Below are 17162 nucleotides of genomic sequence, written 5' to 3' on the forward strand. Positions count from 1 at the left end.
AGCCAGTGAGAGCAGTGGTGGGGTCTGAACCCTGCAAAGCCACAGTGGTGGAGCTGCCCAAGGCCTTGGGAGCACACCCATCACACCCCTGTGCCCTGGACGTGGGACATGGAGTCAAAAGATTATTTTGGAGCTTTAAGATTTGATGACTGCCCTGCTGGGTTTTGAACTTGTATGGCACCTATAGCCCCTTTCTTTTGGCCAATTTTTCGTTTTTGGAATGGGAGTATTTACCCAATGCCTGTGTCCCCATTGTATCTTGAAAGTAGCTAACTATTTATTTTACAGGCTCATAGGCAAAAGGGACTAATACATATATATATATAATGCTTCATTTCAAGCTGGGGGTGGTGGCTCACGCCTATAATCCCAGCACTTTGGGAGGCCAAGGCAGGCAGATCACCTGAGGTCAGGAGTTCGAGACCAGCTTGACCAATATGGTGAAACCTCATCTGTACTAAAAATACAAAAATTAGCCAGGCGTGGTGGCTTGCGCCTGTAGTCCCAGCTACTCAGGAGGCTGAGACAGGAGAATTACTTGAATCAGGGAGGCGGAAGTTGCAGTGAGCTCAAATTGCACCACTGCACTCCAGCCTGGGTGACAGAGTGAGAGACTCCGTCTTAGAAAACAAACAAACAAACAAACAAACAAAAATGCTTCATTTCAGTGACGCCCTGAGCTGGGAGGGAGTAAAGACTCATAGGCAAAAGGGACTAATACATGTATATAAAATGCTTCATTTCAGTGATACCCTGAGCAAGGAGGGAGTAAAGACTAGGAAGTACTGTTAGGAAGTGACACCACTTTTATTTTTGGAGCTGTCTCTGACCTGTGAATCCTACAGTGAATACTCTTAAATATTTTAGTATCTGTCCAGATGATATTGGTACCCAGATCCTTTAACTATACCTCTGATATTCCAACTGTTTTGCTCTTACCTGAATTTATTCTGCCTATCTTGAACTAGGATCTTAAATTTAAAATGGCACCCAAGACAACACTTTGAAGTTTATTTCCAAAGAGCATAAAAATAAAATGCCCTAGTCTTTCTAAACTAGGTGTTACTTAGCGGGAAGAATTTCTCAAGACAGGATCATAGAGAGAGAGAGTACTATCATATACTACATTAATAACACTAATATACAACCACATAGATATTTATTGTATATACAAGTAATACTTGGAAAATCTGGATTAAATAAAAGTCGACAAATTTTTCTAACAGTTGCCCAAGCTATACCTGGGCCCTTTTGAGCTGCAGCTAGAGCTGGAGTGGCTGAGATACACAAGCAGTGTCCTGAGGCAACACAGGTGGTGGGGCCGTGGCCTGACCTAACAAAACTCTTCTTCCCTCTTAGGGCCTCCAGGCCTGTGATGGGTTGGGCTCCTGGAAAGTCTCTGAAATGCCTAAAATTGGAATTGGCGGGGGATGCGTAACATCTCTTAACATACCATGGACTGATGTCTGTGTTATTTTGCTTACTCTCTTATTTCATGGTCACATATATGTTGTGGTGGGTACATGGAGACTGCTTTTTCTTTTTTAAGCTAAACTAAGAATGCCTCATAAGATTTTTCTTTTTTTCAGGTCAATTGTCTTTTTTTTTTTTTTTAAGATTTTTTTGGGCCGGGCACAGTGGCTCACACCTGTAATCCCAGCACTTTGGGAGGCCGAGGCGGGCGGATCACAAGGTCAGGAGATCGAGACCATCCTGGCTAACATGGTGAAACCCTGTCTCTACTAAAAATACAAAAAATTAGCCGGGCGTGGTGGCAGGCACCTGTAGTGCCAGTTACTCAGGAGGCTGAGGGAGGAGAATGGCATGAACCCGGGAGGTGGAGCTTGCAGTGAGCCGAGATCGCGCCACTGCACTCCAGCCTGGGCGACAGAGCGAGACTCCATCTCAAAAAAAAAAAAAAAAAAAAGGTTTTTGTAGAGACAGTGTCTCTCTTATGTTGCCGAGGCTCGTCTCAAACTCTTCGGCTCAAGCAGTTCTCCCACCTCGGCCTCCCGAAGTGCTGGGATTATGGCATGAGCCACCATGCCCAGCCTACCTAAGTCAGTTGTCTTTTTGACCAGAGCTTCCCAAATACTAATGTACACTTAAGAATTCTGTTAAAATGCAGATTCTGATTCAGTAGATCTGTGGTGTGGCCTGGGAGCTTGCATTTGTAACCAGTCCTCAACTAATGTAGATACTGCTGATCCAGGGGTCACACTCTGAAGAGATAGAGAGGCTGTAGAGGAGTCCAGTCTGTTCTATCACAGGACAATCAGGCAGAGTGCTGTCTCCTCCCATTTCCTCAGAGATGTTATTGCTTCAAACCATCTCATTATATTCACCCTTTCCTTCTCTATTGATTCTTGGCTCCCAGCATGTAATTAAGTTTCAACCATCTTATAAAATCCTTTCACTCCATTTCTCCTGGATGTTTTTCCTTCTGGCTTCTATTAAGAGCTGTCTCCATTTCCTTGTTCTTTTTCTCACCTGTCTTCATAGTCTGACTTCTTCCACCACGGCCAAGGTCATCCTGGTCTTCCTAAAAGCCACAACTAACAAATACTTTTCTGGGTTTTTGTTTGTTTGTTTGTTTGTTTTGGTATTTATTTTTACTTTTAGAAAAAGTTTATTATAAAAAAGTAATTGCATGAAAGAAAGCTTGCAAAATAGAGAATAAGTAAAAGAATAATAAAAACATATCATGCATAATATGTAAAGGCTAGAAGAAAATACACCAAAATGTTAACAGTAATGATGACTGTATAGGCGCCCAAAAAGCAAGAATTATACCTTTTTTTTTCTGCTTTTCTGTTCTTTGCTTAAACAGTCCTTTGGGAATATTTGATACTTTTGACTACTCTTCAGTAAACTTCTTTCTTAGCTCCATGACACCGTTTTCTTTCTTTTTCTCTTTCTCTCTCTCTTTCTCTGTGTCTCCCCGCCCCTGGTCCTGCTCCCTCTCCCTCTTCCTCTCCTTCTTCCCCTCCTTCTTCCTCTCCTTCTCCTCCTACTCTCTCTCCTTCTCCTTCTCCTTCTCCTTTCTCCTTCTCCTTCTCCTCCTCTCCCTCCCTCCCTTCCTCTTCCTTTACCCCCACCCCACCTCACTGGCCTTCCCCAGGTTTTTTTTACCAGTTCTTTGTTCCACTTTGAGATATCACCTAAGTCTGTTACTTCAGGTACCATTTTAGGCTGTATGTTCAGCTCCACCCTGACAGCTGCTGCCTAGACAGTTGTGCTGAGTGATCTTCACACCCTTCCGATTTAACACATCCAGCTGAACTGATAGCCCTTCTCTATTCTAGTCTGCAGATCCTCTATTCTATAGTGTTCTTTCTCTTACCCCTTGACATTGATTTATTCAGTAAATACGTATCACTTTTCACCTGTTATTGTTTCTACCTATTAAATATCTCTCCAAATTGTCTTCTGTCATAATTGTATCCTAATTGGACTTCCTGTCTTCATTTTTCAGTCCCTTACACTGTGACCTCTGGGATCTTTCTAAAAATGAAGGTTCAATGTCTCTCTCCAGTTTTATTAACCATGCAGTGGTTCCCCACAGCTTCAGCATCAAACTCCTTAGCTTGGCATGCAGGATGCTTTGATTGCCAACCCCTCACACCATATGCTCTCCATAGCAAACTAGGAGTCGATCAGCTTTACAGTGTTCTCTCCCCTTCTCCACAAAAAAGTATTCTCTGCACTTGAAATGCCCTTCCTTCCGACTTGATCCTCCAAGGGTATGGTTAAGTCTGATCCCTCCTCTGGAATGTGTTCCATGACACCAGCATGTCTTCCTTCTGCCACCAGCCACCACACACAACATCTGAATTGATAGACTTCTTCTTCTCCTTATTCCTGTGTTGTCCTGGGCATGAATTCACCTTAGTATGATATCATTGCACTTGTTTGTCATGTCGGCCCACCAAAAGGATTGAGTTCTTTAAAGACACAGACTCTTTTCATTTCTGCAACCCCCACATGGTAGATAACAAAAGTTTGGATGAGTAAGTATGTATTTGCTTCAACCATGTTCTTCTTCCTTCAGTCTTTCATTCTGGTTATGCTTTGGTCCCATTTGTTACATGTAGGTAGAATTCTGTCCTAAACCTTATCTTTGCCCAAGCATTTTAAAACATGAGATTTTAGAAAATCCAGGTGAGGCTGGGTATAGTAGCTCACACCTATACTCCCAGCACTTAGGGAGGCCAAGGTGGGCAGATCACTTGAGGCCAGGAGTTTGAGACCAGCCTGGCCCGCATGGCAAAACCTCATCTCTACAAAAAAATAAAAAATTAGCCAGGCATGGTGGGACACGCCTGCTGTACTCCCAGCTATGAGGTAGGAGGATCACTTGAGCCCAGGAGGGCAAGGCTTCAGTGAGCTGAGATCATGCCACTGCACTCCAGCCGGGGCAACAAAGGGAGACCCTGTGTCTCAAAAAAAAAAAAAAAAAAAAAATCCAGACAAGCAAATTGGCCTCTCATCAGGTGCTTCTTCCTTCAGTAGCTGCCTGGAATCTTTGTGGTTTGAAAAGGCCTTTTTAGGTGGAGAGATGTTCATGTCATAATGGCAGGCTAGGTAAACCCCCACCCTTCCCAGAAGCCTTATGCTTATGCTGCTGAAGTATTTATGCTACTGAAGTACTAGATACCACCAAGACTATAGCTGAAAATAACAACCAGCTAACCCTAAGACAGATTGCAGTAACCCACCAAGCCACCTGAACTGACAGGATAGATGAATTTCTATGTCCAGAGAGAGCACATGACTTACTAAGACATTAGTAACTAGGAAGACTACCAGTTTCAAGTCCCCTTGCTAATACTTGCATTCTGTCTCAGTACTTGAAAGTCTGTAGACTTTATTTGCATTGAGGGACCATCTTGTGTTGGGCTTTGTTGTAACTGGTGGAATGAGTATTTTTATGTAGCTGTAATGAGGTTGTAAACTGAAGGCTTTGTTTCCCCCTTAAACCTATTCTGAGTGTTAAGCCCATGGATGCATACCACAGGACTTCAGTGGAAATCTGACCTGGCCTTCCTCAGCAGTTTTCCAGTATCCCTAGAGGATAGCTTAGTTTAATAAATATTTACCACTCTCCTCCACATTTTGGTAGACTTGGCTGACTAGCATCAGCTTCTTCACCTCTAATTTGGCCATCATCCCCGGAACTTCATAGATGATCCAAACTCTGACTTTGAAAGTTGCATCCATTTTCTGTACTTCTAAACCAGGGTGGCTGAACATTACCCAAGAAAATTATGCTAATAAATGCATGTCATATACTTACACACTCACATTTATCTGTAGCTTATATTCCCATATAAGTGCACAATTATATAGATCGCCATCTACCAAGAGTTTCCCACTTGTACGATGTATTAGAATTCCACGTGTCTAAAAGAAATTTTTCATTCCTTCCTTGAAAACTGATTTTCTTCCTTTTTAATTTATCTCAATTCATGGTATACCCTTTTATCTCATCACTTAAACCAAAAGCGGAGTCATCCATAAACATATCACCATTTTACTCTGTCACTTAAAGTCCTGTTAGTTTCTTCACAACAAATATTAGGTTTGAGCTTTGCCATTCATTCTCGTTGCCACCGTCTGACCTTTCTTTCTTGGGTCATTGCTCTGGACTCCTCAGTCTCCCTGTGGCCAGTATCGCCCCCTTGTGATTCATTCCCTAAACTCTCCTCTGATTTTGTCCCTCCCCTGCTTCCTGCCTTTTCAGGGTTCCTCTGCCTATAGGGCCACATCTCTAACTTTATCTCACGTTCCTGGCTGTCCTCAGCTTCCAACAGAATTGAACTTAAAATCTGCTCCTCTGTCCAGAATGCCCTTCTTCCCCTCAGTTTTCCTAATATATGAGTGGGAGCTTACCTGTCTTTCAGGCCTTCACTTGCAGGGCTTTTCTCTCTCAGAAGTGGTCATGCCACCTTACTCATCTAAGCAACTGAAGGTTTTTCTTCTATGTTCACATATTGGATGCATATCTATCCTATATACCACATCCTTGAGATTTAAGGTATTCATATTTATCTGAGTGTCCTCAGTGCCTGGTACAAATCAAGCACTCAGGAAATGCTTATTAAATGGAAGAACTAAATTGCTAAGGAATTAAACATTTTTGTGTTACCTCTGACAGAAAGTAGGAACAGGAAATTCTTTTTTTAATTGAAAACATTTTAATATTTACTTTTGAATATAAATAAGCATTCTAAGAATAACTTGGAGTAAAATTTTTCTTTATGAGCTAAGTTTAAATCCACTTGAATTACAAAACGTCAATCATTGGTTCAGTATACTCAGTACTGAAGAGTAAAATGCTGCAATATTTATGATTTTTAAAACTATTAAGTTTACATAGAAAACCAATTATTAATCTGCATTGCGCAGCTGTTGCTATGTTATGCTGCAGCAACAAACCCTAAAATAAACAACTATTTTTTTTTTAAGTTCTGGGATACATGTGCTGAACATACAGGTTTGTTCCATAGGTATACATGTGCCATAGTGGTTTGCTGCACCTATCAACCTGTCATCTAGGTTTTAAGCCCCACATGCATTAGGTATTTGTCCTAATGCTCTCCCTCCCCTTTTCCCCAACCTCCCTACAGGTCCCAGTGTGTGATGTTCCCCTCCCTGTGTCCATGTGTTCTTATTGTTCAACTCCCACTTATGAGTGAGAATATGCAGTGTTTGGTTTTCTAGGAACAGGAAATTCTTAAATGCCATATTCCCCAAACCTTTCTAATCAAATAGTTCTAGTTTCTTCCCCTCTTTAGTTTCCTGCTAAAATTAAGATGTGTTTAGGCTCCCTACTTTCCTTTAATTAGCATTGATACTGGTGATACTAATTTTTGTAAAAGGTAGGAAAGAGACAAAAGATGTAAATAATACAAATTTTATATACTTCCAAAAATAATCCTAGAAATCCAATATAATTTCTAGCTAAAAGGGTTTTAAAGGATGTAGGAAGTTTGTGCTTTTTATGTTCAATTTTAACTGCAACATAAAGCAAATGAAAATTCCTTTGACTTGTATTAAAGATAGCTGATCCTAATACAGGAAAGATATATGTAGTGAGAAGACTATTAGATTTTAATCCTGCGTCTGCTGTAAGTATGTGTGGTCTTGGGCAAGTCGTTTCTCCTTTTGCAGCTCAGTCATATCTACAAAATGAGAAAATTATAGATTGTAGATTTAGCAATGGCCCTTTTCCTTCTAGTGAAACACAGAGAAACTGTATGAGAGAAGTAACACCACAACAGCTCTACTTTGGAAGTGGTGATGCTATAGAAAGAGGCGGGGAAGAGGCAGAGGTTCTCCCTCCACAGGGCTGTCCCTACTCCATCTCATTCCAAAAGGTGGCCCCTGCAGAATTGCCTTGAAATACAGTTTAAAAGCCACTATTGGATGATATATGAGTTTTTCTTCACTGACCCGAAATCAGATAGAATCACAGAATTTGAAGAAGTTTCTTAAACTCCCCAATATGAAATTCTAGTCTGCTGTGCTTTTCACAAGACTCTCCTATCTTTGCCCAATATCTAAGTCTTATTAAATATATTTTATTTTGGGGGGCTCATTGTGCACATTATATGTTGCCAATTCACTTTTTTAAGGTTTAGCTCTATTTAATCAAGATATATGAATTGACTATAGAGCATTGATCACCATTTCTCTCCTTAACTTTGTAGTGTCTACAGGGCACATACACATTTAGCACCAGTACTCCCTTCTCCTGTTGTTCCCCATGTGTCTTTGCATCCAAACGTTCATGCCAACAGCTGACACACCTATTGGGTGCTTACTACATGTCAAGCACGGTTTTCAGTGCTTTACATTAACCTTCCTAGCAATCCTATGAAGTAGGCTACATTTATCTTTCCTTTATTAGGATCATTTATCTTTAATACAAGTCAAAGGAATTTTCATTTGTTTTGTATGTTGCAGTTATAATTGAACATTAAAAAAGCACATATTTCCCACGTTATCATCCTCATTTTACAGAGAGGCTAAGCACTGGTTCCAGAGCAACACAGCTGGTAAGAAGTGGTACTGGGGTTTGATCCTGGAGAGCCTGGTTCTAGAGCCCTCAGTAATTCTGTTCATTTTAAAGGTCTAACTTCATCCCACAAATACAGATTTTCTTGAAAGCAAAATAAAGTTAACATTAATTTTCTTATTTGTTTACATACTTAGAATTTCTTTTAAGAAATAGTGAAAACCTTTGTAAATCAGTATAGTGACTGTCCCATAGTAAATACTTAGTATATATTGATTATTATTAACTTAGGCAAATGGATACCTGTAATGTTCATAGCATTGACTTTTAGCAGTTGAGAAGAAAAGCCACATTTTAGCTACCTCATATTTCTCAGTTCTAAGAGAAAACTAAAAGTCGCTTGTTTACAAGATACCCTGCTCTGTAGCATCTGTTCAAGATATTTAAACTGTCCAAAATACTGGTCTTACCTAATTTTTATCATGCCACCAGGTGGCAGCATGTTATGTAAGGAAGTAATTTAAATATTCTATTGAAGATCATTTATTTTCAATATTTTGCCTTAAAAACTGCCCAACCATAATAAAAATAAAATAGTATCTCATGTTTCCCTTTGCCTGCATTCTCTCCAGTCTATTTTAAAGACCCTGTTAGCACAATATCCGTGAGACCTGCCTTAATCCTGCCCTGCATTCTTCTATCGGTTAGTGCAGAAAGTTTTTTTCTTCCATCTTTATGGAGATTTGAGCCATTGGGCTTAGATTCTGCCAACTAAATGATTTTATTCCTACCTAAATAGTTTCTATTGTTCAGCAACAATAGTCCTCCTCATCTTTGTGTCTTCCATGGTACCTACCGAAGTTCTGAATATGTGGCAACAATTTTTTTCTTAATAGAGACAGGGGTCTTACTACATTGCCCAGGCTGGTCTCAAACTCCTGACCTCAAGCAATCTTCCTGCCTACGCCTCTTTCGGAGTGCTGGGATTACAGGTGCGAGCCTGGCCAGTGACAATAGTTTTAACAGGTGCCCTTGGGTAAATGTCAGTGATATGTAAGATCCACATTAGCGTGTGTATTTACTGAATGTTTATTTGAATTAGAACATATTTATAGTCTTTTGTGGTTACGGTTGTTTCAACTGTGCAATCGAAGTCCCTGAAATTTTGCCTTAAGTTTAGGTATTATCAGTATCATTCAGATTAACTGCTGCCAAACACTGAAAGATTAGTGTTTGAGGTGGAAAGCAAGAGAATGAATGGCTAAGGAAGAAAAGGAAGGTAAAGGACTGAATGTGGCAGTTAAAGTCTGGGGGAAAGGAAGGGCTAGTGGTAAAATGAGAGAGGCAGGCTTCTTTTACTGCAACAGAGCACCGGCCACATGGGGAAGCAGGAGGACCACCAAATTCAGTTGGCTGCAGAGAAATCTGTTTATACTTCATAATCGTGGATCTGCCTAGACATTGCTTGTTTCATGGTGCAAACAGTGAAATCATTGAAACAAATGAAATCATTTGACATCAGTTTAACAAATATTTTTTCCTATTCTAAAACCTATTAGTTTTGCCTACTGCTTGTCCCTTAATGAAGTCTTAAAAGAGCTTGCCCCCAAAGAGATGTACATAAGCAAAAAGAAACCAGCAATTTCATGTAAGCCCACCTTACCCTGTAGGTGTTTCCTTGCTAAGGGTAATTGAGTTTAACAAAGGCGGTTTAAGTACCTATGCTATTTTAGGTATTGTGCTAGAGATTCAAAACTACAATATGTTTAACATCTATAGATAAGGTATTTTTAAGGGAATAGCTTAACCATTCAAATTAAACTAATTCTGTGAAGAACGTTAGTACTGCCTTGAGATATTTACCAACCAATACTTAAAATGTATTTTTGTACATTATATATATATGGAATGCAGTGGTCTAAAGATGGATTAGAAACATCTATACCTTAAAAAGTTTATATATGGGATTGATATTTAATGAATAGAGTGAAATGATCAATTTTTTAAAGTCCCAGCCAATGTATTATATACATACATATTTCTCATCTTTTTGGAAATGTTTTGCATCTTAAGTGCAGGAGATTTTATCTGTGACACCCAAGGCTCTTACCTTAGAACTTTTATTTGACCTCTCATAAGCCTTACTGTTCTCATATTCCAATATTCTTTTTTCCTCTCATGGTCATGATGTTTTCTTTTGAGATATAATTCACATACCATAAAATTGATGCTTTTAAACTATACAAATTAATTGTTCATTATATTTAGGAACTCAGCAATTTTAAAGTCCATAGCCACATATTTTATTGTTTGTGTGTGTGTGTGCAAAGCCTAGTGTTATTGCAAATAGCCACATACTTTTAAAACAAGTATATTAATGTCTACATTTGTCCTGCTGGGTTTCAAACGCAAAGGACTCATTAAAATTAGTCATTAATCACTTAGTAATATATATTAAATATTAATGTTTGTCATGAAGTATGTAAAACAACCCGTTTGTATTGTATCCTCTATAGTATGCTCAGGGGGTAGAAAATACTTGATTTTATTGTCTGTAATGTGTAATCAGAGATTGAACGACCAAGTAATGTAGCATTATCCAAAGATTATTTGTTATATTTCAGTTGTAATGGAGTTAATTGCATGCCTTTCAGATAAAAAATACTGTACGTACATCCTTAGTTCATCTGGTACAACTGTGTTTAAAAGTGCTTAATAAAGTATTCAGTACTATTTAGGTAATAAAATTAGTAGTGACTTACTTAATTTTATGTAGCATCACTTTCTTAAGCCTGTTTTTAAAGTGATTTGTTACCAGACGGGCAAAAAGGCAATTTTTATGCAAATTGACACATTTAATAATAACTTTTGTAGTATAAAAGTGCTTGTTTGTATGAAGTTATTACTCACTTATGGGGCCTTGTAGTTCTATGTAACATTCTAGTGAAATGTGCACATGTGGATGCTCTTGGAAGCACTTCCGGCCCTGTGAATTTATGTATCTGTTGACTTCAATATTAGGTAGCTTGATTTCTAAAGCCATCACAGTAATTGACATGTTATTGGAAATAAAGTTAAGTTTTTCCTTATTTATAGGGATAACCTCAATTTTGAAGAATGTGAATCAATTCATACTTGGCTGAAAGCCAGTTCCCTCTTCAGTTTAGCTCTAGCACATACATGAAAAGCGCACTCGTGTCGTAAGTGCCTTGTGAATCTGCAGTGATTAATTCTTCTCATTATTTTGCTGCAAATTCTCATGACCCTCTGTGATGATTCGATCAGCCACTTAGAGTTTATGCATATTCATATCTCTGTGCTCCTGCCGCAGACGTTCAGATCTCCTTCACTGACTGGTGTGTGCTTGGTGCAGTAATTGAGCTGCAGTAGATTGATTACTCTGGGGAGCTGTAAGGCCTTTAAAGGTGAAAACATATCAGTCCTGTTAATTAGGAAACAAAAGCTCTGATGGCAAGTTCAGCAGTCAAATGTTTCCAGTGTAGAAAAGATGAAAGGTATGATTTGTTCCTCTCCATGAATCCTGTTTACTTTTTAAACTTTAAATTAGGTCTGTATCAGTGGTAATGGAGTATAGCTTTCTTTTATGAATTTTTATAGAATGCTAATTGAAGAGGACTTTATTGATTGGTACTGTTATCTGTGATCTGTCAAATCTGATAGTTTAGAACCTATTCAGAGTTTGTATATGCCTTCTATAGCATTCGTAATATTTATATATAATTTCTAAATATTTTACATAGAGAATGCTTGTGTATAAATTTTGGTATTTATAGGCTTCATTTGGTCTACAGTATTCCAACACTAGTTTTTTATTTTGACAATTTAATGGCAAAGAAGTTGAGCCGTCTTTTCTCTCTTTATCATAAGCATCCTTTGATTTTGCTTTCTTAAACTGTATACTAAATAATACATTATCATGGCAAAAAAGGCCCTGAGTGGAACTGTATTATCCAGAAGTAAGCTAGTTTTTACATGGAGGATTATGCAGTTTACATAATTGAAATGTGTTTTTCTTTGTGTGCTGTTCTCATATTCCAATATTCTTTTTTCCTCTCATGGTCATGATGTTTTCTTTTGAGATATAATTCACATAACATAAAATTGATGCTTTTAAACTATACAATTCGTTAGCTGGGTGTGGCAGCACACACCTGTATAGTCCCAGCTACTCAGGAGGCTGAAGTGAGAGGATCACTTGAACTGGGAGGCAGAGGTTGCAGTGAACCGAGATTGCGCCGCTGCACTCCATCCTAGGCGACAGGGTGAGCCCCTGTCTCAAAAATAAATAAATAAACAATTCAGTGGTTTTTAGTCTATTCACAAAGTTACACAACCATCACCACTATCTAATTCCAGAACATTTTAGTTACCCCAAAAAGAAACCTCATACTCATTAGCATTCTCTCCCCTTTTTCTCTTCCATCTAGCTTCTGGCAACCAGTAATCTACTTTCTGTCTCCATGGATTTGCCTATTCTAGACATTTCATACAAATGGAGTTGTAGTATTGTGGCATTTTGTGTCTGCCTTCTTTCATTTAGCACAGTGTTTTCAAGGTTCATCCACATTGTAGCATGAATCAGTACTTCATTCCTTTTTATGGCCAAATAATATTCTACTAATTGAATATCTCAAATTTTGTTTTTTATTGACTGAACATTTCTGTAGTTTGCACTTGTTGGCTGTTGTGAATAATGCTGTTTGTAATGCTAATTAGCATGTGCATACATCCTTTGTTCTTAATCTTAGGGGAAAGGCTTTCGGCCTTCATCTTCGAATATGATGTTAGATGTAGTTTTTCTTAGATGCCATTCTTTAGATCAGGTTGAGGAGTTCCCTTCTATTTCGACTCGAGTGTTTTTATCATGAAATGTTGGATTTTGTCAAATGCTTTTTCTATGTCTATTGATGATCATGTGGGCTTGTTTATTAATATAATGTATTACATCGATTGTTCTTTATTAATGTTATTAATATCTTTGTTCTTTATTAATATGTATTACATCGATTGACTTTCATATGTTGAATGTTATGATATTCTATAGAGCATATATAATGTTATTTTACTGCTTTGGTTTTATATAATATGAACCAATTTCTCTATATTTCAGGCATTTATTAATACAGCAAAAGAAATTTATGAAAAAATTCAAGAAGGAGTCTTTGACATTAATAATGAGGTATATACATATAAATATTGTTGGTCAATATTAATTTAGAGTTCACTTTTGATTACTATTTTATATTTTTTATTTTATAATTCATTATTTTATAATTTTTTTAATTCCTAAAATCAATCATGATAATCAGTTAACACCATTAGTTTACAGTCATCCAACTGAAAAATTGGTATATGTGGTATAGTAGTTAAATATTTATGTTCTAGTAGAGCAACACTTTGTCTATGGAAATGGATTAAAGTAAGTGGCCCTATCCATTCATTGCAAGCAATGCAAAATAATATAAATCCCCCAAAGAGAAAAGAAAATCCACTTTTATCCACATGACCATATGGTGTCATCTGCTTTGGGAATAATGTTCTGGTATATAAATGCATGTACTATGTACTAATGCAAGATGCTGTCTCTGTTATCTGGCAGGAAAGAGGGAAATACCAAATTTGGAAATTACTCCCAATATAACACAGCATGTTTTCAGGAGACTAAATTCATATATATATATATATATAATTGGCATTTGGCATAGGGTTTTTTGTAATGTTATTTTGATCCTGTTTTGGTCAACATGATTAGGATAAAATGTAAAGCTTTGAAGCATCTAATTCAGAGTGTTCACCAAAGATCATCACTTGACCCACATCCCCACTCTGCATTTATCTGTATTTATTTCAAAATGTTTATGTGGATGTAGCCTACTTATTTTTACATAAATATTTTTGCCATTCTGTATTAAGATTTCTGGCTTCTGAAAGAAAAGCCCTGGTTTCTCCCCAGTTGCAGTTAGAAAAGCATTGTGTTAGGAAGCCATTATGTATGTCTCTCTCATCCTATACATAAATGAGGCTCTCTATTACTTCAGTAGTCTCTGCTCAGACAAACAGCAGTTTACCTAAGGTTTCCAAAAAGTACATGATTTTTTCATTGTTTAATTTGGAGTAATATAGTTTCTAAATCCTATCTTCTAGGTTTATATGACGGTACTTCTTGAGTTAGTTTAAAGGTGACACCATTCAGAGACTAATGCCATATAAATTGAACAGTAATTGGGCCTCTATCTAAAAGGGCACATTCATTGTTTCTGTCTGGTTTCATATAGTAGCTGACTGCTTTACTGTGCCTTATGCAGCTTTGATTGTAATGTGCTGTTGGGAGCCAACAGGCCGTGCTATTTATTTGGCCTAATGCCAAGTCTGACTCCTTGACTCCTCAAGAAGTTGCTACCAGCCCAGAGGGGGCAAAACCAATGAGCCATAGGGCATGCTTTTTATTAAAGAGGAGTCAAAAGAGCGAAAAGAAACCACATCAGCTGCTGTCAATACTGAGCTAGTGCCAGAAACCCCAAGGCTACTACTGTTGCAGAACAACTGCCAAGCACTATAAATCTGAGATTTACTGTGACGTAAAGTTTCCTTAAGAGCTTAATTTCTGAAGCTACTGTATTACTTTTCTCAAAGTGTTGTATTTTTAGGTAAAATCCACTTGAGGGAGTGAGGGTTAAGACATAAGTGTGAGTTTGATGAATGAAAGAACTACTCTGTGTGTGGGTTCTTGGCAAGCTGCCATGTCTTTGGGGATCATAGAAATTATTGATGACACAGAACACTCATATGCCCTTAGCCTGTACAGCTGATTCAACATGGAACAGAAACACTGTCTAGAGAAAAGATTTTACGTTGTATTAAAGCAGCATGGGCTTTGGGTATTTTTATGCTTTAAAGATTACTTGCAATAATTATTTTAAATGATTTCTGCATTATGAGAATTTCCTGAAAAGCAGCATTATCCAACAACTGTTTACCCCGTACCTGGTATGATAAAGAATTATTTTCAGAAACATTTCCACAGTGTTTTTAAAAGGAAGGAACATCCCTTAAGAGATATTGTTTTAATTGATGCTAAAATCTACTTGCTGTATTTTTCTCAGTTGTTTGATAAAATTGTATCATAAAGAATTAAATGAGTTTTTTAAGAATCTAGTTAAACTATATTGTCTGGCCATATTTATTGTTCTGTTCTCTTTTATTTCAGGCAAATGGCATTAAAATTGGCCCTCAGCATGCTGCTACCAATGCAACACATGCAGGCAATCAGGGAGGACAGCAGGCTGGGGGCGGCTGCTGTTGAGTCTGTTTTTACTGTCTAGCTGCCCAACGGGGCCTACTCACTTATTCTTTCACCCCCTCTCCTCCTGCTCAGCTGAGACATGAAACTATTTGAAATGGCTTTATGTCACAGAAGACTTTAATCCTTCAAATTCTTGTATAACTTTGAATAAATGGTTAATGTTCACTTAAAAGACAGATTTTGGAGATTGTATTCATATCTATTTGCATTTGATTTCTAGGTCAATTGATGTGATTATTTTTGTTAAATGTTGTCTTGTGCCCTTAACTACGAACTGAATTGTATTAAACACTACAAAGTCATCTTGAGTATTTTAAATCGGTTTGTGTAGTTAGGTTTCCCAACATCTGTGGTTACCTAATGTTTAATATTATAGAACTGTCCTCAGAAACTTTGTCAATTTTCACGGCTATAAGGAAACAGAAGGACTCTTTTAATTCTGTATTTATCATTTACTTTCTGTATATATAGTTTAATAACCTGCTTGGGTGTAATTTGCCAAGCTTGAATTCTTTAATGCATTTGCATAAATTCTATACTGTTTAGAGCTTAAAGCTACAGAAGCATTGTTAGGAATTGCTTGGACACTGAATTTTAAACTTTTTGACATTGTTAACAAGCATGTTCATCTTTTCTTGTCACTAGTCCAAGAAAAATATGCTTAATGTATATTACTAAAGGCTTTGTATATGTTAACCTGTTTTAATGCCAAAAGTTTGCTTTGTCCACAATTTCCTTAAGACCTCTTCAGAAAAGGATTTGTTTGCCTTAATGAATACTGTTGGGAAAAAACACAGTATAATGAGTGAAAAGGGCAGAAGCAAGAAATTTCTACATCTTAGCGACTCCAAGAAGAATGAGTATCCACATTTAGATGGCACATTATGAGGACTTTAATCTTTCCTTAAACACAATAATGTTTTCTTTTTTCTTTTATTCACATGATTTCTAAGTATATTTTTCATGCAGGACAGTTTTTCAACCTTGATGTACAGTGACTGTGTAAAATTTTTCTTTCAGTGGCAACCTCTATAATCTTTAAAATATGGTGAGCATCTTGTCTGTTTTGAAGGGGATATGACAATAAATCTATCAGATGGAAAATCCTGTTACAAAGTAGAAAAGCTTTAGTAATTTACTCAGTGTGGTGGTTTTATCCTTTTTTTCTTTTTCTCCCTTGGTCTATAATGAAATTGTTACAGCAGTGCAAAATAAAATCCTATGTATAAAAGTGTTCTTTTTTTTTATTATGACCACCTCTTTTTTAATGTATTTTTAGTCCACTTACAGCTTTTACATGGGTTTAAGCATGTTTTTTAAAAGGGTCAGAATGTTTAACACTCAACCCTTTTTAAAAATTTTGCTAAAATGCGACAAATCTCACTATACTGAAATTATTTTTGTTGATGGTGTAAGCAGTGTAAGCAAGTGTTTTCTCCTGAACTAGCACAAAAGCACTTATGCCTGAAAGAAAGCATAAGGAAGTTCTAACTCTGAAACTAACTACTTTCATTTCGCTCATGGCCTTCACCTTTCTACAGGTCTTCCCTGAAGATTCAGCAGTACTCTCTCAAAGGTTTGATAGTACTCTTGTGGGAAATCACCAAATGCTATCATAGTTTTGTTTTAACTGTCTCCTTGGGGGCAGAGGGAAGGGTGAGAGAAAATCTGTTTTCATGGGTATTTGTAGTACAGCCTTTTTTTCTTTCAAGTGGCTGTATCAAATTCACTGGTCTTACTAATCACTGTCTTTACCAGTGAGTACAAAAAGTTAAGGCAACTAGGACAGGTACTGCTCTATACCAAGAAGAGAATGAT

At 37.4% G+C, this 17162-nt stretch overlaps 1 protein-coding gene across 1 annotated transcript in view; it reads left to right on the plus strand.

The window, feature by feature from the left end:
* RAB2A (RAB2A, member RAS oncogene family) overlaps positions 1–16575 on the plus strand; it is a 97413-nt gene extending 80838 nt beyond the window's left edge. Inside the window, exons 7-8 of the mRNA XM_034966125.3 lie at positions 13152–13220; positions 15249–16575. Of these exons, the coding sequence (XP_034822016.1) occupies positions 13152–13220; positions 15249–15344 (165 nt within the window). The 3' untranslated portion in view covers positions 15345–16575. The remainder of the gene's footprint in view (positions 1–13151; positions 13221–15248) is intronic.
* Positions 16576–17162: the final 587 nt, after the last annotated feature.

This window comes from Pan paniscus, chromosome 7 (assembly GCF_029289425.2).
Source record: "Pan paniscus chromosome 7, NHGRI_mPanPan1-v2.0_pri, whole genome shotgun sequence".
Lineage (NCBI taxonomy): Eukaryota > Metazoa > Chordata > Mammalia > Primates > Hominidae > Pan > Pan paniscus.